Source organism: Cyanistes caeruleus, chromosome 9 (genome assembly GCF_971803275.1).
Source record: "Cyanistes caeruleus chromosome 9, bCyaCae1.hap1.1, whole genome shotgun sequence".
In the NCBI taxonomy this organism is placed as follows: Eukaryota; Metazoa; Chordata; class Aves; order Passeriformes; family Paridae; genus Cyanistes; species Cyanistes caeruleus.
In genome coordinates, this window is record NC_141709.1 from 25,745,345 (window position 1) to 25,769,019 (window position 23,675).

The following is a 23,675-nucleotide window of genomic DNA, read 5'->3' on the forward strand; positions in this document are numbered from 1 at the left end:
AAAGGAGAATCTTAATTAGCATCAGGTTCCAGTTTCTAACACATGGTTAAACATAAGATACAGCAAAAATCTGGTGTCTAAGTGAAAGGTTCTCCAGTTTTTTTGCAGAGAATGAAGACCATGTGATGGAGCAGGTCTTCAGCATGTTTGTGTGTGGTTCAGGGAGCTCCCAGCACAAAGAGCTCAGATTTGCTCTCAGAGTAACTGAACTGGACAAGGTAGGGAGGCTCAGAGGTGAGACCTGCAGGGGCACCAGAGGGCCACCCCCTCTGCATTGCTGCTGAGGATGGACCTGACCTTTTGGAGAGGATCCACCTTACAGACAGTGCTGAGGCGACTCCTGCAGCAGAGATGATATCCCCAAGGATAAGGGGAAGCTGATTGTGATAGTGGGTGATTCTGTGAATAAATGCAGTTAACTCAGTTTCTGTGTGGGAGGTTTAAGGAGGGATGATTCAAGGGTAACTTGAGGTTGCCCAGTTGGCCATTGAAATACAAGATTTCTGTGATAACATTCTCTAATCCCTGCCAGTTCTGTGTGTGAGAATCTGTAGACAAGAGATTAGCAGCCCACATGTGTGGACAACATAATGGAGTAAAAAGAAGGAATTAGGTGTAATAGGAGCTGATTAACTCTTTGTGACTCCTGCCCAGGAGGAACACTGCACTCCAGTCAAGACAGAATCATGCTGTGGGCAATGAAAAGGAATGTAGAAGGCTGAGGAAAAACCCAAAATAGCATCTCTTTTTGGAGTTCAGACTGGTCTTCTGTTACCCTGCTGAAACACTGCCCCAGACTGAAAACTTCCACTGTTGTGACTTGTTCTAACTTTGCAGCTTCCCTGATCTTATTTGATGTTTCCTGATTGTTGCCGTTGCCTTGAACTGAAAATTGGTAGCACAGGCCTGGAACTGTATTTTTGGCTATTAGAGGCTGGGTTTCCTGCCCAAGGAGATTCTGTGATGCATTTCTTCTGTAATATTTTTATCCTGGTAAATTTCATCTGCAGAGCATCTTCCCTGCTCCCACAGCTTAATCCATCAATCTTGATAAGTAAATACTGACAACACTATCCCATAGATTATCCTCCTGTGGGCAGGTGTGTGGGATGCCTGCTACAGAGGATGGCTGTTTGATGTTTGATGCCAAATATACTTTTGTTTTATTTTTCAGGCTTCTAGAATTAATGTAGAAGCAGTTGTAAGTTCTGCTTTGCTTTATGCCTTGTATTCCATATGGTAGCTCCCTGGTGCTGTAAACAGATTAATTTCCCTTTCCTGTATCTTGCTATTATATTGTTTATTTGCCTGTTGGCTTTTTGAGCCCTTTTTTTTTTTTTTTTTTTTTTTTTTTCTTTCTGCCTTTCCCAGACTCCAGAGACTTATTTGCTTTGATAGGGTTACCTGAATCTGAAGCAAAAACCTTCCAGGCATGAAGGAAGCCACAGATGGAGATTTTCAGACACTACAATGACCCTAATTTCCCACCTTTTCCATTGAAATAAATGGACATTTGTGTAGTGAGGTTCCAATGTTGTTTTGAAAATACTATTTTTTTGGTCAGTCATTTACTTTAATAGTTTCTCGGTCTGAACAGGCAGTGGATACTATTTAAGTACACTGAAATACAGAAAACTTGAAGTATTAAGATTGAAAATAAGGTTTTGCTCTCCTAAGTATGGTAATTTTACAAATAATTCTTTCAAGTTTGTATAACAGTACAGATTCTGCTTCCCAGAACCAGTATACCTTTAAATGCTCTCTGTCCATTTGCATTTAATGTTAAACTTGGGTAGAGAGGCTATAAATATTCAATTAGAATAAAATGAAAATGGGAAAATGAAAAGAATATTTTATTAATCTGTAATGTCTATTGATTTTTAAATAAGTAGGCATAATGTCTATTGATTTTATTTTTTAAGCAGGCTGTACATAGCAATTTAAGCACTCTGGACATAAATGCTGGGCAGCTTCTTCCAGCTTCAGGTGGTGGGGAGGGAATATGACTTGAGCTGCTTTACCTTCATCTGACAAATAACCCAACACCATGTTAACAAAGCAATGGGCTTTCCCAGGGGCTCACCTAGTAAGACACCAGGCTCCCTACATCTGAAAAACTGCTTTTAAGTGTTTTTGTTGCCCAATCTCTGATAGTTCTCGTTTCCAGGTGAGCCATCCTAGGATTTTTCTTAAATAAACACTACCTGACTTTTAGATTTATTTCAAAGATAAATAATTTTATAAAAGTGAGTGATGGGCAGAGAAGAAATATTCATTATTTAAGAAGCTACTGTGGAATTTAAAGCAGTGAAAATAAAGTGGTACCTGTGACACATGTTTTTTTTTAAATCATGTAAGTGAGAAAAGATCATTTGAGATGTTAAGTCCAAATTGTCACTTAGCACAAATGTAAATCTGGACTAACCCAGGAGCTTCACTGGGTTTGTTTTGGGTGTGTGTGTGTGTTAGAGAAATTCCCCTATAGCCAGTCATCTGTAATTCCTTGACTAGACGGTGGGTTTGTTTTCTGGTGTTAAAATTCTGAATTCAACAAGTACAAAGTCTGTATTAAAAAACAAATCTTTCAATCTCCAAAGTTTCTTATCTCCTAAGTAAACTGAAATGCTTAAAATTCAGTGGTGAATTTGGAGCAACGTTTCAGCTCCAAGAATAGGATTTAAATGGGAATCACCATCTTGCCTTTGCTGTGCATTTTACTTTGTGAGAAACAGAAAATTAAATATGTTAAAAGAGCTTTGAGCCTCTTGCAGTCAGACCACATTGGAACTATTTTATCAGTTTCTAAACTGTTTTATTGAGGTGAAAATTATCAGTTATTGCAGAATTAAAGTTTGGAGGAGAATTAATGAAATTAATTCGATTTTTGTGTATGTACTGAATGATTTTGCAGGATCATTTTAATGCTTTTACTAATCCTTTGTTTTGGCTGCTGAAGTTGCACTTCTGTTGTGAGAATTTGGGAGCACCAGTACAGCTTGTGGTAGCACTGCCTGAGATAAAACATTGTGGAAATAGGGATTAAGGAGTTAAACATTTAAGGGAAATAAACCAAGAATTTTCTTGATGAAGAAGATAACTTATACCAAGGAGCATGGATAGATGCTTGCTATCAGGAAATGAAACCTTGAGTCATTCTTTGAAAGCTATTTAGGTTGGTTCTTCACAGATGGTCACTAAACTTCCATCTTTTTCATTATTTCTCTGCAGTTTGGTCCCTCTCAAAAAAAAAAAAGTAACAAGTTCAGTGAAAAGTCTCATAAGGTTTTTACTTTTCATTAGTTATCATCATAAGAACTGTTTTATCCTCCACAGCAAACATTCTTTGTATAGGAAGTCCTCCATTGTACATAGCAGCATTTCAAAATTGTAACTTCTGCTCTGAAAAAAGCTGATGAGTTGGGTCTGATTGTCAGTGAGGTGGGATAGACAAAAGAAAATTACAACAAAACTTCAAAGGCAGCAGTGGGAAAGCTTCTCCAGAGGTATAGATCTGGCTTTTAGGTGCTCACACTACTTTTGTACTTAAATGTTTCAATGTACTGAAGCTTTTTGCCTGTTAGTTTGCAGTTTCCATGCTGCTTTTTCTTTCCACTACCAGTAGCTTTTTTTGTAGCTTTTATGAAATATGTATCAGAGGAGAAGGGACTTTGGTTCTGGTATTCGAGTTCTCCTACAGTACATTACAGACACTGAGTTAAAAACATTGTATTAAAGACTTTTTGACTCCCCAGAAGCTATTCTGAGCTGAATGCTTTAATCATGCATTGAATTCAGCCTGAAAGTGTGAACAAGGCCATTGATTAGACTTGCAGTTTTGAGACCTGTCAAATTGAGGAAAAACCCCTTCCAAATCCTCTTTGAAGAAAAGACTGTTCAGTGACAATTGGTGATGAATTTTCAGGTCTTGCAAAGTCTTTGGAAATTTTTTCTGTGCCCATAAATGCAAACAGGAATATTCCTTAAAACCTGACTTTGAAGCCAACAGCTGAATTAAAAAAAAAAAAAACTTGCAGCTTCTCCTAAAAGGAGTAGAGGATGAAGAGGAATGTACAGAAGAGAAATTACAGTGCAGATAGTCCTGAGTACCTGCAAGACTTTTCCTGGTGGTGAAGTCAGTGTTTGTTCTAATTTGAAATATGGTAAAGGACAGAAGGCAGAAGTTTTAGATATTGATTAATACCTTTTGTCTTGATATATTTTCAAGAGAGACCATATTTATAATTTAAATGCAACAGAAAGAGAATCCTAGCCAGAAGATGTCCTTGTAATAGAATCAGCTGTTTCTGTCAGTCCATTACAGAGCACACTAATCGCCCATCAGAAATAAAAGTCATTAGGCACAGTCTGCACTTTCTCAAATCTGTGCTTTGGGAGTAAGTGCCTGTATTTTACCACTACTTTAATTGGGGATGAATTTTCCTTTGCTCTGAAACAGATCTCTAGGCACTGAGTAAACCTGAATTATCCAACTATATTAAATGTAGGGTTGTTCATAGATAAATCTGTAAAAGATGCTTAGATTTATCCCATGTTTTTTCATAGGAAAAACCTAAGTGATCAAAAACTTCAGTTCTCTTGTCATTTGCAGAATTTATGATGTAACTCAGGGACAGGGCTGGATGTGGTTATTTAAAAATATGCCCAGGGATGAGGTTGGCCAGTTTCAATGGTTCCCAGCATACCTGTCTTTCATTTTGAAAGCAATAAATGCTGCTTTTGTGAGGTATGTTCTGTCTCCTCTAAGCCCAAAGCTTGTCTTACCTACCCCAGTAGAAAACTTTCTCCACATTGGGTTTGATCTGTAAATCAGTGCTGGGGTTGGGCTAGCACCACTTCGCAGTTTCCTATTTTATATTCCACCTTAGAGCATTGTCACACTGTTGAGCCCCTGAAGTTAATATAAGATTGTAATTTTAAAATTAGAGTTCAGTTGGTGATTATTACAGTTCTGTCTCACTGAAATTGAGAGGATGATTTAATTACTTTTTTCTAATGTTTTTTTCTTCTTTATGATTAATTTAAATAAACCTAAGCAGAAAAAACCCCAACCCCTATTTGTTTGAAAGTATGTGTGAAAGATGGTAGGAAAGCATGTTCCAATTGAATGTTTTCTTTTTTTCACTGAAATTATTATTTTTCAGAGCTAATAATTATAAAAGTTGTGGTATAAAGGCTTTGTGTTATAACTGAAATGAGTCATGCTAGCTGTGTGACCACCTTATATATGCAGGGGGTGAATATCTTGTCCTATACACATAATATATGTAAATGCCAACTATATCTGTGGCTTTTGCTTTTGGTGTAAAAGAGTATTTATTTTTGGGGAATGAAGCAACAGAGCCCTTTCTTTCATCACTTTTGTCAAGGGTTTATGTTCCAGTGTGGAGCCCAGCAGGCATAAGCAATATCAGAGAATATTCACTTTTGAGGGCAGAAAGAGAAGTTAAAGTTCTCTTGTTTGCCTACAAAGGTGTAAATACTGTCTGGCTCTGATTATTCTGAATTTTCACATGGTGCTCAGCATGTGGATTTCCTCATTAAGTGGATGATGGCCTGTTACTATTCCTTTGCAGAAAATGATCAGAGCACCCTGTCTGTCCCTCCTTCCGTGTTTTTGTGAGAAGCAGTGATTTGAGAGGGGTAGGCTGAAGTGCCTCATGTAGCTTAGCTAAGCAATGGAAAATTACATCTGCTTGTTCTGTAAATAATGTCCAGTCTGAGCAGATGTAATTAACTACCGAGCTTAATGGATGCCGCGCAAGGTTACAGATGCTATCAGTCATAAAATAGATGAAGGCAAGGGAGCTTTATTTGCTTGGAATTCCTTTTAGGACTAATTACTAAATATCTTTAAAATTGATTGCTTATGCTTTCAATTTCTGAGAGTGTTTTACCATATCTGTGTGGAATGGACTTGAGGCAGCTTTAAGGAAGGATGGGAGACACCTTTATTGTTGAAGCTTTTTGAGGAACTAAAAGGTTTCTCTTCCCTGGAACTTTCTCCCAGAGCTTTACTATTAGGAAACTTGGCATTATTTTAGGGCTGGCTAAGCTGTCCAGCTGTCTGGCAACACTGGCCTGACACTTTTTTCTTTTTGTCTAAATTAATTGAGAAATAGGCAATTATAAAGGTAAAATTCTGTTGATGTGTCACAAGTCTTGGCCTAACATTGACAAAGCAACTGGAGACATGGGGAGTGCCTCTCAAAAACAACCACTAAATTTAATTTCTGCCTGTTTGCTTTCTAACACTTTACAGCTGGGAAGTTGGTGGGAAACTAGCCTGACATACTTTGGACTGGTGGGAGAGACCTGCTGCTGACATTAACACTGAACTGACCACGTGCCTTTTGTTGCTTCAACTATGGTATTGAAGAATGCCCAATTAATTTTAATATACCAATGTATTTCAGTATAATTTTGGGGGCAACCTTTGATTTTTGTTCATGATGTGTATTAACAGTGCACTGAATGGATACAAGCTGATGAACCAGGCCTGGAGTTTTCATGAGATGCTCATTGTTTTATATAATTTTTATGTAGGATAAACCAGAAAGGTTCTGAACTCATCAAAATTTTGTTGGGCTTGGTTATTCAGTTTTAAGGGATATTTAAAGAGATTTATGAATCAAATTGGTTGTCAGGTGGCCTTGATGACAGTTATTTTGTCTAGAAACAGCCTTTAAGGAGTAGATGTGTGTATAGTAGAAATGTTGACTGACTTAATCATAGATTAATATTAGTATGAGCCTACAAGGGAGAGAATAAAACTGGATTTGTTTATTTGTAATGCTCTTGGCATTTTTAGCAGCTGTGACTGTTTCCTTGTGACCATTGCATGCCCAGTCTTGAAGGAATTTTTGGTGCAAGTCAAGACAGAGTAATTTTAAGAGCGGTTTCTAACAATAGCATTACAGCTGCAGTCCTGTATGGCTCCGAGATGAGACTCTTTCCTGCATTTTCTAAAATTTTTCAGAATGTGACCTTTTGACTTAAATTTCTGAAACTGGCGCCGTCTGGCAAAATGAAAGAGAATTCTGAACAGTTGCTCCCATTATTTGGGATGACTGTTGGGTGCTGGGCAGGCTCTTTCACACATCAGGAATCTGCTTCATGGCCTTGTAAAACTAGAATTAAGTAATGAGAAAGATTAATGAGCTGTCTAAGCTGTGTGCTTTATTACCCTCCGTATTCCTTTGCCTTGAGGCTAATTTGTGCAAAAGTATATAAGTAAGATTTGGAGCATTTATTATTGGTGTTATTTCTCAGGTTTTAATGTATAGCCTTTTATTTACAGAGGACTACCATGTGTCTTGCTTTTTATTTTGTTCCTACACACACACACATATATTTTGGGTTACTGCTATTGTTTAATTTGGGGGAAAAGTTCTCATAATGGTCTGGAGCTACTGCTGTTGAAATTTTTGGATTGTCTGTTAGGAGGGTAAATTCATAGTTTTTCTTCTGCCCTGCTGTTTTTTCTGTGCTTCTCTACCACATCTAGGACTCTGGGTTGCAAAATTCAAGCTGTAATATTTAAATTTACTTTTTCCTGCTAGTGAAATGACACCTTAAAAACATTGTGGCTTATGTGCTCTGTAACATTTAAAAGTAAGTTTGGCAATTGTACTTGAAGAGGGCTGCTCCTGTGGTTGGTTTTATTTTTTTAGACTTGAGGAAAACAATCGAGTTAATAGTAAATTAGTTTGCTGATGTCTAAGGGTTGAACAGCTGAGTTACTGTACCCCTGTTATTGTGACCAGGGTTCTTACAGGTTGTCTTAATTTTTAGAAATCACTCTCTGTTTAACCACAGCTGAAAAGCTTGGGATCAAATACAAAACTAGAAATTGTCTTTACTATGGGAAGAAAGAGACTTCTGCTTGACTGAGGGCATGAAATCAGAGTGACCCTGTGCTGCTGGTCCTGAGAAACAGAGATGGGAATGAATCCTGTGGAGGAAATGAGAGTTGGAGGACTGCAAGTCACTCATTGCTCCCGCTGCTGAGGGGTGTGTGGTGCCACCCTGCCCTGGGCTGTGAGTGCCCACTGAGCTGTGGCAGCTGTGGAAAAGCTCTGGCTTTTCCTGGGGCTGGGCAGCTCTCCCTTCATCCCTTGGGAATGTGGTTTGCATCCATTGTTTTTACTGTCATTTGCCAGTCTAAGCCATGACATGTGGTTTCAGTCCCGTTTGTTGCCATGTGCAGTGGCCCATGCTGTGCACTGTGTAATGTTGTATTTTGGGCTGGAAAACATGATGTAATGTACAAAATATGGAGTAGACACTCCAGCTTACTAAAATACACATATATATAATATATATGCACATGGGAGTTGGCACTGAAAATATTCTGAGGAAAGTGTGAATTCTTGCCTGCTTTGAGATATATTCTGGAATTATTTTAGGTCAAGTAACCAGAATCCATAATCTTATGGAAAGCCCTGAGGTTAAGTGATAAGAAAGGTTAGTGGGAAGCTTCTGGTCACATATATTCTTGACAGGTTAATGCACAGATGTGACCTGGATCCTTAGATTTGCTTACCAAGGGATGAGTTTCTGTTGCCCAGTCAGAAGGGCTGGTGGGGGGGGAAGGAAAAATAATTTGCTGTGTTTGAGAATTTTTCTTAAAGGGCCTTTTAGCTTTATTTCCTTCTGCAGTAACTCTAATTTGAAATAAATCCAAAGGCTTTTTATTTTGCTGACTAGTAGGGGATTTCTAAGCTGAAGAGAAAAGAAAGGCTGGAAGATCTAAAAGCATGAAATGCATCATTGGCTGATTCATTACCTGTGGGTCGAAAGACTGATATATACTTAATGTTTAGAGAAATAGGGCTGCCTGTTAGTTAAAGAGCTGAGGGGTTTTTCTCCATTTGGTTTTATATGTTAAGAGTAGTTGCAAATGGCATTTTTATGTCATGCAACTTCTGTTGAGGTAGAAAATTAATCAGAACAATAAATTTTATTTTGCTTTGAACTTGTAGAATGTTTGGGGTAGCACTGGGTGAACAGATAGACTGTTGACTATTCTGATGTCACACACATTTTTCTGGATGATGTGGCACTTTGCCACCATGAAGGTGAAATTTCTTAGCAAGGGGTGAGTCCAGGCAGTTTGGCTGGTACTGAGAATATGGGGAGATGCCCTGGGACTAAGCTATCCATGGCATTTCAGAATTTGTGTGATGGCAGACATAAATTCAGTAGAGTGCAGAGAAAGGTCTGGGAATTAAATCCATGTCCTCTGAATATTTTGAATGGTATTGGCAAGAGTCTGGGTATTCGTTTTCTGTATTTTAAGTATCTCTGTAGCTAAGCAGATGATCTAACACTATGATCCTGAATTTAGTTTCTAAAAAGTCAGTAAATTATAGAAAATATCTGCAGCATATTCCATAGATTCGTCTGACCTTCAGTACAGATACGGTTTTAGTGTTGCTGTTTAAAATTCTTCACTGATGAGTTTGGGAAACAAGTTCAGATGTAATCATTTCTAGACAGAGAAATTGAGAAGTGCTGTTTTTAATAACCATTTACAGTGATATGGTGAAAAGAAGGAAATTATTTTTTCTGACAGATTATGATAGGAGAAAGAAAAGCTTAGCATGGGGTGTTTTTTTTTTTTTCTTAATCACCATGAAAAATTCTTTCCCGTTAATCTGATGGATGGATTACAGTTTGTCCTTGCACGGCCAGGTTGTAGTTTCCATCAGAATTGGAGATTCCAACCCTCATTATATCATTTCTGTAATGCAAATGGTTATGTATAGAAGGAGATTTAATTAATCCCCTGCTGGTTGGTAGTATACCCTAAAGCAAACATAGTCAGCAAAGGAAAAAAAATTAAAACAAGAGTGCATGGTACCAGGTCACTGACTGTCAGTGGAATTTCATCATCTGTGAAATATTAACTTATTAACTGAAATGTATTTGCTCTTATAGCTGTAAAAATATTTGTCTATTGTCCCAACTGGTATGATAGTGAGCTACCTTGCAAGGGAGCCAAGGTCAAAAGCAATCTCAGGAATCATGCTGTCTGCTCTGGCAAAAATATGGAACATCCTGTGTGGTGATGGTTCTCATTTTAATTTGCAAAGACTCCATTTAAGCTGCCATCAGTGCAGGCTCCAGCATCCAACTTTGCCTGTGGGTCTGTGCCATATGCGCAGATACATATTCAAGGACAAATTACAAGACTGAGAGAAAGTGACAAATTTGAGTGATGGGTTCCTGTTTTTTCTCACTTTTATAACATCACGTATCTGCTGGAACGATGTGGGTTGTATTGTAGGTCAATGAACAAATAGATTTCCAGACTTTATTTCCGCTCCATATTGTGTGCACACACCTATGCAAAAAGCCAGCGCTCTTCCTGCTGCCTGAAACATTCCTGTTTTCAGATGCAGTTTCTGTATATAAAAAACCACAACTGAATAAATTTTTCAGTATCTCTGTACTGAACAATATATTTTGCAAGCAGCCAAATGATCTTTAAAATGGCTGGTATTTTTTCTCTTTCAGCCTCCTTGCTGCCTGTAAAATGAGGATTGAGTCCTTTTGTGAAACCTCTTCTGTAGCATGATATGGTGTCCAACTGATTTTATAGCCTTATGATTGAGGTGATGAACTTAAGATAAAAGGAAATATAAGGAACTCTTTTGAAGGCAGTTATTTGAATCATCTTTTTATAAATTCCGTGATGCTGAATTTCTTTCCCAAGTTTCCTTTTCAACTGCTTGTCTGAAAATCTGCTGCTTCTTTTGTCATGTAGAGATCAAGTTGCATGTTTAATAATTATGCCTTGAAATGTGGAAGTGGTACAAAAAATTAACTTCCAGAACAGTCTGTTCCTGTCATTTGGGTACTGCAAGATTTAATATACTCCTTATTTTTTTGGATCTGTGAAAGTACTTCTTTATTTCCACTTCTGAAAGTTCTTTGTGAATAATGTGCACCAATATTTTAAAATGTTCTTATGCTATTTAGCACTTCATATAAATCAAATATAAATGTAAGCCTCTGTTTTGAGGGTTATATTATTGACCTAGAGAGCAGGTGGCATGGAGGCTGGCTGGAGTAATAATGGTAATATAAATATAGCTACTGGCAGCACAAGTGCTCAGGGAGGCAGATGTGCTGTCAGAAGGGGCAGTTTGGAATCTTGCAGGTTCATGTGTTGTTCTCGTCAGAAGGGTGGTCTTTAATGAAAAATGTCCTTCAGGATAAACTAGCATATTGAAAGGATTACAGCTGCACCCTGTAAATATTGTTTCAGACCAAGTAGTCACTGCTCAGCACTCTTTTATTAGTTATCTCACCTCTTAAAATGTGATTTATTTTTTCAGGATACATGGACATGTAATGCCAAACTCCTTTGTGGTATGGGTGGAAACCAGTTAAATCATACCACCTACCTCATAATTTACTAACTAAAAGATTTAATCTCTGTTATAAATGATACTATATATGATTCTGAGTAGACTTTAACCTTTATAGGGTGCTTGTGACATGCTGTTGGACTTTTCTCTTACATTTTTCATAATTACTGAATCACAGTTTCTGTAGTGCTACTTCATACATTTGAAATCACCCTGTCATTATAAGATACAAACTCTCAGTTTGTCCCATTGCACACATTGAAGTGTTCAGCTGTCGTAAGACCCAGCTGAGTCTCGACCCTGTGAGTGTATCCCCATCTCTGGGAGGCGTTTTCATTGTCCACTTGATCCCCTGGAGGTCTGCAGCGTTCTCCTGGCAGTGAGCATCCTCAAATAGGAAATAGCTCAGCAGCTGTTTGCAGTCTGCTCCCTCCTTCTTTCCATCTCCAGGCATTTTCTCTCTGGGATGTAACTTCTTCACACACAAACTCCCTGGTGATTTGGGAAAAGCAAATCTCATAATTACACTGCTCGGGGTTGTGTTATGTCCAGCTCTGGTGCTTTTGCCTTGGCCCCACTGTTGATGGTCAGTTTTGGGGGATTATAGGGGCTGTTACCAGCTCTGGAGAGGCAGAAGAGGGCGAAGAGCTGGGAGGGTGCATTGTCATTTCTCCAGAGGACAGGGGATGTGCTGCAGAGGCCAGGACTTGGTGGGCTGTGTGGCTGGAAGGGTTTGTGAAGGGGATTTTAAGACTAACATGAAATGAGCCATAGTGGAACAACAGGTATAAAAATTGATTGTTTTGATTGTGCTCTTTGTTGTCAAGACCACAGTGGTATTAAATGTGAACTACTGCCTATTGATTCCTCAGCTGCACTGTGTTTGCCAAGGTGGAGGTGCAGAATGAAGACAATTCCTACATGGACAGGATAATATTTCAATTGCATTGAGATGTCATCTGCTAGGACTTTGTTCCTTCCCTATTTGGAAACTCGGTTTCCAAGGGATGCTTTCAGGAACAAAGCCCCAGGCAGTCTTCCTCCTAACCTTGCATGCATTTAATCCTGAATTACCTACATTACAGGAGGTATTAAAGGTCATATTGTTCAAGTAAAGCAAGCATTCTGTAAAGGAAAGGATTTGTCCATTCCTGTTCCTGGACCGTGTCTTGTGATGTATATCTGGTAATTACAAGTCACAATTACCAGAGCTGTGCTGCTGCAAGGGAGTGTTCTCTCTTTAAATGACTTTTCAGCTCTAATGACTAGAGCAAAGCTTGTAAAAATGAACCCTGGAAGTTCAAAAACTAGAAGGTAGTTAGAAAGAATTAAAGGTCACTGCTTTTTCATCCAGTACTATGAAATTCCAGAGCTTTATACATACATTCTAAAAATTTCTGGGGCTTACTGTGCTGGAATAAATAGAAATGTGTCATTTGAATAGAAAAAATGCCTTCTGCCAAGAGATGCCATCTTAAAAAAGCATAAATTAAATACAGCTGCTCATACGATGAAAAAGATATATATGCATGTCTAAGTAACACACTATCCACACAAGCAGAACAACATATAATACTTATATCTTACCTGTTTTTTTATTCATTTGCAGTACAAAAAGCTGTCTTTGCTAACTAAGCTTCACAGTTGGAAACTAATTCTTTCTAACAAATGAGAGTGGAAGAAGTACCTTTTTTAGAATATAAACCACACAACCTGTTATAGATGCTAGTGATTTATTATCTTACGCACTTGAAGTGTTTTGATTAGATCTTGACAAGTTTGTCTGACGACAGGAATTTATTTCTTGATGCTGTAAGCTGTCAGCCTTGCGATAATTCACACATGGAATTTGCTCAGTACTGTTAAACTCTAATGAAATTTCAAATTATGGAGAACTCATACTTGAAAAGAATGATAGCATGTAAGAGTTATTTATTTAATTATTAGTTGTTAGTGGCTGTAAGTTTTTGGTATATTTGAAAAACTTTAAGCCAAATCCCATGTATCAGGCCAGTCACTGCCTGTCAATGACATTGTTAGTCATGTCAGTCAGCACAAACACTGTAGCTAAAGATGGAAAAGAGATTACCTTACCAATGTTATGGATTAGATTTTTTTTTCCTATTGATTTTTTTTTCTTCAATATTCAGTGAAAACACAGATTTATTTATTTATTTACTTTTTTTTTTCTTTTTTCTTTTTTTTTTCTTTTTTTTTTTTTTTTTCTTAGAGGGGATGAGAAACACATCCCGTAGATCAGTACACATGCAGTTGGTATTGGCCGTGCTGCTGCTTGCTGGGCTCAGCCGAAGGGCAGCAGCCGGGGACGAGCACAGCCCGTGCCGATGTTTTAAGGATAAAACCCCCAGAATCGGGGCTGGGGCGGCGGCCGCGGCTGCCACCTGGCGGTGCCCGGCGGGAGCGCAGCCGGGCGGGGCCGGGCACTGCGGAGCCGGGGTGGGCAGAGCCGGGGTGGGCAGTGCCAGTGCCGGGGTGGGCAGAGCCGGGATGGGCAGAGCCGGGGTGGGCAGTGCCGGGGTGGGCAGAGCCGGGCTGGGCAGAGCCGGGGTGGGCAGTGCCAGAGCCGGGGTGGGCAGTGCCAGAGCCGGGGTCGGCAGAGCCGGGATGGGCAGAGCCGGGCTGGGCAGAGCCGGGCTGGGCAGAGCCGGGGTGGGCAGTGCCAGTGCCGGGGTGGGCAGAGCCGGGATGGGCAGTGCCAGAGCCGGGCTGGGCAGTGCCAGAGCCGGGGTGGGCAGTGCCAGAGCCGGGGTCGGCAGTGCCGGGGGTGGGCAGTGCCGGGGTGGGCAGTGCCGGGGTGGGCAGAGCCGGGCTGGGCAGTGCCAGAGCCGGGGTGGGCAGAGCCGGGGTGGGCAGTGCTGGGGTGGGCAGTGCCAGTGCCGGGGTGGGCAGTGCCGGGGTGGGCAGAGCCGGGGTGGGCAGTGCCAGTGCCAGGGTGGGCAGTGCCAGAGCCGGGGTGGGCAGTGCCGGGGTGGGCAGAGCCGGGGTGGGCAGTGCTGGGGTGGGCAGTGCCAGTGCCGGGGTGGGCAGAGCCGGGGTGGGCAGTGCCAGTGCCAGGGTGGGCAGTGCCAGTGCCGGGGTGGGCAGAGCCGGGGTGGGCAGTGCTGGGGGATGCCCCATGTCCGTCTCTGACAGTGCCGGAGGATGAGCAGTGCCGGGGATATCCCGTGCCCATCCCGGGCAGTGCCGGGGGATGCTCCGTGTCCATCCCTGACAGTGTCGGGGGATGCTCCGTGTCCATCCCTGACAGTGTCGGGGGATGCTCCGTGTCCATCCCTGACAGTGTCGGGGGATGCTCCGTGTCCATCCCTGACAGTGTCGGGGGATGCTCCGTGTCCATCCCTGACAATGTCGGGGGATGCTCCGTGTCCAGCCCGGGCGGTGCCGGGGGATGCTCCGTGTCCATCCCTGACAGTGTCGGGGGATGCTCCCTGTCCAGCCCGGGCGGTGCCGGGGGATGCTCCGTGTCCATCCCTGACAGTGCCGGGGGATGCTCCGTGTCCATCCCTGACTGTGCCGGGGGATGCTCCGTGTCCAGCAATGCCCACGCCTGGGGATGCCCCCGGGATATCGACTGCAGTAAAAACCGCAAAATCCCCTGTCTGCCTTTGCTTGTGCTGCTGAAACACAAAATGCTGCTGAGAAGTGGAAGTTGTGTTTGGCCTCGAAGTTTTGTGATAATACATAACACAATTAATGTGTATGTTAAAAAAAAAAAAACCAAACCACCCCAAATCACCCCCAAAATTCACTCTATGAATTTTTTTTGGTGAGAGTGTGAATCCATACTGCAGCAGCTGCAGGCATACCACGTTCCACACTTCTTGAAGTGGTTCGGTCTGATGCTGATGAGGTATGTAGGACAGAATTAATTACTGCCTTATCCATGCTCAGGCTTGAACTTCAAAGTTATGTTTGCTCTGTTGAGTGCTTATGATTTTTTGACTCCAAAGGCAATGATTGTTTAGGCAAACTGAGCAACTTTTGTACCCCAGACTGTGCATTGTGAATGTGCAGCAGCAAAGCTGTGCAGTTCTGTACTGAGCATGCGCTGGAAAATGGCCAGCTCTTCATTCATTCCACCTCAGTCATTTATTGATAAATAAATTAGTAATATATAGTAAAAAGTAAAATTAACTCAAAGTTTTCATTCTTTTTTTTTTTTTTTTTCCAGAAAGAGCTCAGTCTCCCCAGAAGAGGAAGCTTGTAAGTATAATTATTCTTTATTCATCCCTTGGTTTGTTTTGAACATATATAGCTGTTCAGTTGTGGAAGTAATTTAGATGGGCAGATGCTCTGTTTTTTCTCTTCAGCATTTTCAAGAATCTGTCATGGGCTTGGAAAGAGCTATCTTGGATTTCTCTGAGACTGAAGCCTGTATTCATTTCCTTAAGTGTAGCAGGAAAAGCAGTGGTAGTGTAAGCTTACTTCTAATTACCAGCTTGAGCTGATCCTGATACTGAAGTAGCTGCGGTGTTGAGTGTTGCCACCCCGGCATCGCTGAGGTGACTCCAGAGGAGTCACTGATTATTTATGCAATATAGACAACTTTGTTCACTGCTCTTCAAACAGTCTGTTGACAGAAGTCTAAGCACACAGCTTCTGAGCCACACAGGTCAGGTTTTTGTGGAGCAGCCAGCCTGATAGAGGTATCTCAATAAAGTAGTACATGTCAGGAAAAGTAGGCTTTTAAAACTGTGATTTAAACAAACAGCAAAAATTTTTAATGCATTATGATGCTTAAAGAATTTTAGCAAACTAACTTGTGTTTCAGTGGTATTATGTGAGTTAAGCTTCTGCTATGCTTACAGATTTATGGTGGAAGAAATTGCATTATTGATTGCATTATATAAAAGAGAAAGCTTTTGTACTGCCTGCTAATGCATTATGATTTAAAATTGTTTCCCAAAGCTTGTAGACTACAGACATGAAGCTCACAAAAGCTTATAACCTTTCTTCCTCAGGTTTCTGGTTCTAATGAGAAATTATTTTCAGTCTTTCAGTGTAAGCTATCCCCTTTGTATAAGAAACAGTGTTTGGAAAATGCTGTGCAGAGCTAGTGATTCAGTGTTGAACAATACAGAGGATCAAAAGGTCTTTTTTTAAAAGTAGGGCATGACCAGACCTTTTTGTTTAGTTCATATGACAGTGATAAACCAATCAGGGAGTTATTTAAAGAACATGAAGCACTGACTGGTTTTGGGTTTTTTTAACCAGTATGCCTCAAAGGCTGGCTTAACACGATTTGAGAGATTTCTTAGACAGGTGGTGTTCATCATTTGAAGATTATGAAGGTTCTTTGATCAGATAGTGGAGCAGTGAGTTACCAGTAAGTTTTTTGTTTAATGTAACTTAGATATTTTTGCACAAAACTTTTGGAATTGAAATTTAGGATGCCAGAGATATTCCAGCTCATTCCAGCATGGAGGTGGGTATGACACAAGACTGTTTATATACTTCTATTTGAGGTATCTGAGATACAAATGAAGAGCTTCAGATGTGTAGTGTTTTAATTACTGGTAACTAAACCAAATGACTGAATATTTTATTTCTGTATTGCTTAACTCCTGCAATTTTCATTACTTCACTTTAGTTTTCTTCCACAAGTGAGTGCCTTTTAAGCTGTCACTATGTGTAGAAATTTAGCAACCTGTGTCAAGAAGATCCAGGCCATAAATTTTAAGCACAAGGTTGCAGCTATTAGTGAGACTAACAATTTATGAAGAACTGAAATGTGTTAGTTGCCTGTGTTATTTGATTGTAGTTTCTGGAATTACAGATTCTATAGTCAAGTACCAAGTGTAGTCCAAAACCAAATGATGTCTTGTTGTTTGAGAAGTTTTAGCTGTTCATGAAGTCAGCAGTGCCTTGTGGCTGATGTAGAGCTGTGTGGGTGCTGTGCTATGAAGTGTACAGGCTGACTGAAAAGGCTCTTGCTGAGTTGATCTGCATGATTTTGCATATCCCAATATCAGAGTGCTTACTTGATGCAAAATAAAAAAATCCTCTTAGATTTTGAATTAGAAATGAGAGAAATTTATATCAAGGGAATAATTAAAATAGATGTGTGTAATATAAGGTAAAAATATACATATACTATGTATAAATTTGTTCAAGCATTCTGTCTAAAAGGGTGGCATCACAATTGTAGGCAGTTCTCAGTTCCTCTGGAGGCTTTTCCTCTGAATCAACAGTGAACCTCATAAGCAAAAGTAAATTCCAAAAATAAAATTGAATGTGGAAAGCTGCTGTTGTGCTGTGGCTGATGAGCAGGGATAGTTATGGATGTAGCCATGTCCTGATTCATTGACTGTCACTGAATTTTGTTCACCGACAGAAGCAGAAGCAGGAATGGACAGGAGGATGAAGTACCTGGCTTGGAGCCAGAAACCCTCAAGAGGTGCATCCATTTTCTGCACAAACTCCAGCCTTTGTAGCAGTTCAGTAGCAATTGAATTAGATACAAAAATCAGCCACTCAGCATTTTTTTGTGTGCTAGTCTGGAGGTTGGGGCGCACTTCAGTAAAAAATCATATTTGGGGAGGCAGTAATTATTTCCAGCCTGCCAGAAACAGAATGAGGACTTGACAATTGCTGCTGGTTTGATGATTGCTTTGCTAGATTGTTGAGTTAGAAAGGTTTTAGCCTGCGGATCAGCTTGGGTATTTGTCATTGCTGAATGGAAAAGTATGAGCTATTCCTGACAATGCTTCTAACTTTTCCTTTGTTTGACTCTCAATACTTCATATTTCCTGGGTTGGTGTGGATAATCTCTATTTTATTGCAGGAGCTGATTATAAGCAGGGACAACAAGAGTTGCTGTGCTTATTTGTGCTAATGAAATGGAGTGGAGTTACATGTCTCACTGTTTTGTCAGGGGAGCATGAGAAATTTTGTCACCTAAAGAAGCCTGTGTTGGCTTGGATGGGAGCTGAAGAGAATGAGTGGTGGGATGGAGCCTGTGAAATCTGTTGATGAGTGTTGATGACTGTTTCCATATTAGGAAGGAAACACAGGCACGCTGTAAAGGATGGCTTTACTCTTGGGTATCTTGCAATCCTAATTTTGAAATAATCAGCACAGAGTGAGCAGACATGTAAAACAGATGGGGGAATTGTATGTAGGGTGACATTAAGAGAAATGCCTGATAATTTAGATACCATTTTGTTGTTAATGTGCTTAAAGTGTTTGTGTTTCTGTAGGGGGTTATGTTTAATGCACTAAAGGAGATGATACTCAGCTGAGTTGTAGGCTGCTAAGAGACTGAGTAGTTAGAGAACAGGAGTAAGTAGTTATATTTTGTCTCTGGTGTGGTTCAATAATCAGAGTTCAAAGTTTTCCTTTAATGAATTATGCATATAAATGTATTGGTTATATTTTTCCCCATGCTTTGTTCACAAAAGAAATAATTACCATTCATGAATATTTTCTTTAGTTTCAAATAGCGAATGTGGAGCAATAGACTCAAACTTTGATCTCCAGCCTATTAGTTGAAGTGATTTAATTATTTTCAGCCATTATCCTGTTCTGTTCTCTGAGCAGAGATTGGTTTTTGTATTGTTGGCTGCAGCTTTCACGTGGGTTTGATGTGCACCTGCACGTGAATCGCAGCAGAGACATCCCAGACTTGAAAAGACAAAGGTGGGGACTTTGCAGCAGGAGCATCCCTTGGTGAAACATCTCTGATGTGTTTCTGTTATGTGTTTAAGAGCAGTTCAGCACCCAGAAGATGAAGCAGCAAACTGCATTTCATTGTGGCTGCAGGATGCCCTGTGAGCCTGGAGCTCACTATTGCTTCTGCTTGCCTCCTTGGCTGAGCATTAAATCCAGTTGGGGCTGCCCTTGAGCCATCTGGTTTCTTGTTCAGTACCCCAGTAATAATAAATTAATAACAAATTCACTTCTTTATAGCATGAACCTTATTGACCTGTTCAGGCTTTTTAATGAAAAATGTGGGTTTATATTTTAAATCCTCATGGTTTCTAAGGCAGGGTTCATGGTGTGGGTTGCTGTAATTTTTGTGTTATCTAAATGTAAAATTTTCTAAAAAAAAAAATATGGCTTTTCCATTTTATATCCAAATTTGAAAAGAGTAATTTCCTCAGCAAACTAAATTGGCTAAACCAGTTTCTAACTTCAGCTATAAGTTGTTTTTTGTTAATTATTTCCTGCTATGAATATCAACCACCTGTATTAAATATACTTTAAAAGGCTGTATACAAGTGGAAAAATAAAATGGAGGCATAAGAAACATGACAAAATAGTTTTAATCCAGAATATAGCCAGTGAAAATACACCTTTATATGAACCAAGTATTGCAGATTGTTGTTTCGATGGTGATTGGTGCTGGTAAAGAGTAGTATTTACCTGAAGTTTTTATGTCTATCTCTGAAATATGGTAAGCAACATAAAAGTGTTTGCTGAAGATGTGTGCAAGCCTTTTATGGTTGTCTTTATTCCTTCTAATCACTTTTTAAGGCAGTGGATGTCCCCTGTGGGAGTTGTTTTCTCTCATTCTCTCCCTCCTTCTCTGCACTACCATTCCACTTTAAACCTCTGAAGGTTCTTGCTTTTTGCTGCCCTCAACATTTCTGAGGGGGTTTCATTAAACAAGTCTTCATCAAAATTTCTTAAACTTACCCCCAGCTTCTTGGCAGTAAAATAACACGAAACACACCAAGGAATTTCTTTGGGGGGACGTGCTGAACTACTTGTATTCTTTTGAATGTTTAGACCTCGGAGACAGTAAGAAGTTTGATGGCAGGAAAGAAAATTTCTGGCCTTTAGTGGTTTTTGTCTTTGTGCTGCCGTGCTCAGGTGCTGTGGGAATTTCCTCTGTATCTGCAGAGAAATGGAGTATATAATTCAGTTTCTGCTCGTCTTGGCGGGTGAGTGTTTCTGCTGGTGATGGATCGATGCTGTTTCCCTGCCAGGAGCAAGTGCCACTGTCCCAAGAGTGGGAAAGCCAGAGTGCAGGAAGTGGATGAAAAATGGTTCTGAAAAGGAGTAGGGATTTTTGCTGCTTTTGCACTCTGTTCTGATTTGGATCTGGAAATAAAGTAAGAAATAATGCCTCCAGTCACTGCATTCTGCTTGTGGTGCCTTACATAGATGGGGAGAGAGAGCTGCACTCTTCTGACCAGTCCATCCTTCTCTGAGCTTGTAGAAACAGCTCACAAGCAATAGGTCAGAAATAACCTGCTGCTCTTAAGCTGATCCATGGGGCTGGTTCTGGAGGTGGAACATGCAGAATTATTCTTGTGGGGCTCCACACCAGTGCTGCTATTCCTGTATTAGATTTTAAAAATAATTTGAAAGCATTGTTTTCTTTAAAAGAAGTGATTTGGTGAATCAGGAGTATTTTAGTGTTATGTATAGACTGTAATCTCAGAGACAAAGAATTTATGGAGGTTTTCATCAAGGATTTAAAAGTGGAAAAAGTATTTTGTGCAGTTTTCATCGTCAAGTTTCCACTACTTAATCCAGACTCTCATTTAATAGGTACAATAGAATTATATGTAGCATACCAAATTTGTACTTTTTGTTGCTTGCTGTGCTGTCTTTCTCCAGAGGCACGGTGTGGGGGGCAGGAGCATTGGTTGTGTAAGGAACAGCCACCCTGGCTCTTCCTCCTCAGCCTGGCACTCGGTTTTCCTAATTGCTGAGAGATTGGGATTTTGTACTGTGGGGCTTCAGTCAGAATCATGGGAGGGTCTGAAGGTCAGAGTTGTCACCTGGAATTTGATTTGCTTGCTGAGTACTTGTGAATGGCAGCCTAAATACAGCCTTTAGCACTTTGAAGCCTAATAAACATATGTATGTGTATATGTGTGTATATCTATATCTATATCTATATCTATATCTATATCTATATCTATATCATCTATATCTATATGATCTATATCTATATCTATATCTATATCTATATATCTATATATCTATATCTATATCTATATCTATATCTATATCTATATCTATATCTGTCTATATATGGAAACTTTTTGGGAGAAAGTAACATTCTTACAAACACAAATTTAAACAATGTTGGACATCGTTTGGGGCAGTTTTGTTAATAGCACAAAATGGATTTTGAGCCGGTTGAAGCTGCTGTTTGCAAGCAGAAGTGTGAAGGGAACATTTCCTCCTGGTGAAGGTGTTCTCCCCCTTCCTCCCCTGCAGCATCCGGCTCCCCAGGCTGCTGGGAGCGCCGCCGCTCCGTTCTCGGTGCTGGAATCCATGAAGTTTGTGTCTGGAGCACAGCTTGGGAGTTAGGGGAAGATGTTTTGTGTAGCTGAGGGGATTGATTTCTGCCCGAGGGCCGGTTCACGTGTCCAGGGGGCCGGGAGCAGCTGCTGAGGCGCTGAGCGCTCCGCCAGGCTCTGGGTGCGAGCGCTGCCTGTGCTCCATCGCCCCGGGAGCTTCCCGGCTGTCACAGCCCTGCCAGAATCCTTTGGCGTCTGCCATCGCCGCCCTTGGCTTTCCGCTCTCCCTTGGGCTCGCTGAGGGAGCCGCTCCTGCTCCTGGCAGCCCCGGAGTTGGTGGCTGACTTGTGGCAGGAGCGCTGCTGGGACGGGTCAGGCTCTGTGTGCTGTCGGCACCTTCCCTTCCTTCTGCTGCGCTCCCTTTCCTTTCGCCGGATGCTGTCAATAGGCTCGCAGAAGATTTTTTTTTTAATCTGAATTTTTTCTTTTTTTAATTTTTATAAATAATTAGGTTTTTGACATGAGCTGTGTGATTAATCTGGACCATTACTGAACTCCCGAGGTCTCTCTGACACTGGGGGGATATGAAGAGCTTGGAATTGCACTGATTGTTCCGTGCTCTGCGTTGGAGTGATAACAGTGGCCTCTCCTTCCCAGCTCTAAGCCTCTTATGCTGGGAAGAGGCATATCAGTGTATCAGCACAATGATGAAGCGGAGGAAACAGAGGCTTGGAGCCCCATCTCTGCGGATCCAGTAAGGACTGTTGTGAAAAATAAATTGCACTTAATCATTTCAAATTGAAGCTAAGAGGAGAAAACCGGCCAGAATTTTCTGTGGCCGATAGACATCGCTTTGATTTGTTAGAACTTTCCTTATCTGTTATGCTTATTTGGCTGTACACAAATTTTTTTTTTTTGGAAACATTAACATTTTACTTTTGTGTGAAGTATTAACCATGAAGTATAGCCAAAAAAAAAAGCGATGTTTTTAGCTGGGATACATTGTGGTTAGGTTTTGTCCCAAGCATTAGTGTATTAAAACTGAATGTTTGTAACTCTCTCTTTCTAGTTTGATCATTCTTTAGATTTAAAAAGCACTTTTAATAATCTGTCAGAAAGCTGTCAAAGTGTTAAAATCTTCAGAAACCTTTGCTGCCTTTCCTATCTCCTAGAATTAAGAATGTTACTGAAAACTCCTGGATTTGAAGCAAGAAGTCTTAACTTACATTGCCACATGTATTTCTACAAATGGAATTTTAACAAGCATTTCCTTTTTAATGCTTGTGTCCTTTATAAATGCTTTGAAATCTACTAATTGAAACCTCTATTTATGATGTTCATAATTATATTTATTATTTCTATTAGGCAAATTCAAGGAAATTGTATATTTAATACTGTGTTCATAAGTAGAGGAGGTGAAAAGAATCTGTTGTGTAGTCAGTGGAGGGAGGAGCAGGGTAAGAGGCAGGCTTAACCTTTTCTGTCTGCAGACTGTAAAGCTCATCAGCTGTTTAAGCAGAGATTGCTGGTGGAGAGGATTTCCAGTATGTAAAGGTTGCTTTACTGATAAGTATTTGAATTAATCAGGAAATTTAAAGCTAGGAACATAGGCAAACATGCTTGACTTCAGGACTCTAAACGTAAAATATCTGAATTCTAAACAAAACTGGAGCCTGCCTCAAGTTGCCGTTTTTCCCACTTTTGTGTTGAAGTATGGTAAATAGAAACTTTTTTTCAGCCTTAGGTCAACAATCAAAGTTACAGGTGTAAGAATACAGTGGCACTAATTTGTATTCTAACACATAAGCACACTTTGTAATACCAATAATTGTAAGTTAACTTTTACTTTATTTCTAGTGAAGGACATCTCATCGTGTGTAGTTCACTAAAGTAGGTGTTAGAACCTCTGCTCTGTGTTTATGTCCAAGTCTGTTTGCAGCTTTTTGAAAAGCAGCTACTTTGAGACCTTTTCTGTGCCCTGTGTGAATACAAATGTGCCTTGGCTGCTGACCCTGCAAAAGCAGGGTAGTTCACAGAGCTGAGCACAGAGCTGGGCATC

At 40.4% G+C, this 23,675-nt stretch overlaps 1 protein-coding gene across 16 annotated transcripts in view; it reads left to right on the top strand.

Annotated features, from left to right (window-relative positions):
- Positions 1-23,675, top strand: part of MAST2 (microtubule associated serine/threonine kinase 2) — a 219,421-nt gene that overhangs the window by 97,004 nt on the left and 98,742 nt on the right. For 15 of the 16 annotated variants that reach the window (XM_086902241.1, XM_086902240.1, XM_086902242.1 and 12 more), the window contains one exon: positions 15,589-15,620. In XM_086902241.1, the coding sequence (XP_086758367.1) occupies positions 15,589-15,620 (32 nt within the window). Of the gene's footprint in view, positions 1-15,588; positions 15,621-22,226; positions 22,371-23,675 lie in introns of those variants that run through there. The other variant, XM_086902245.1, reaches the window with a different exon arrangement.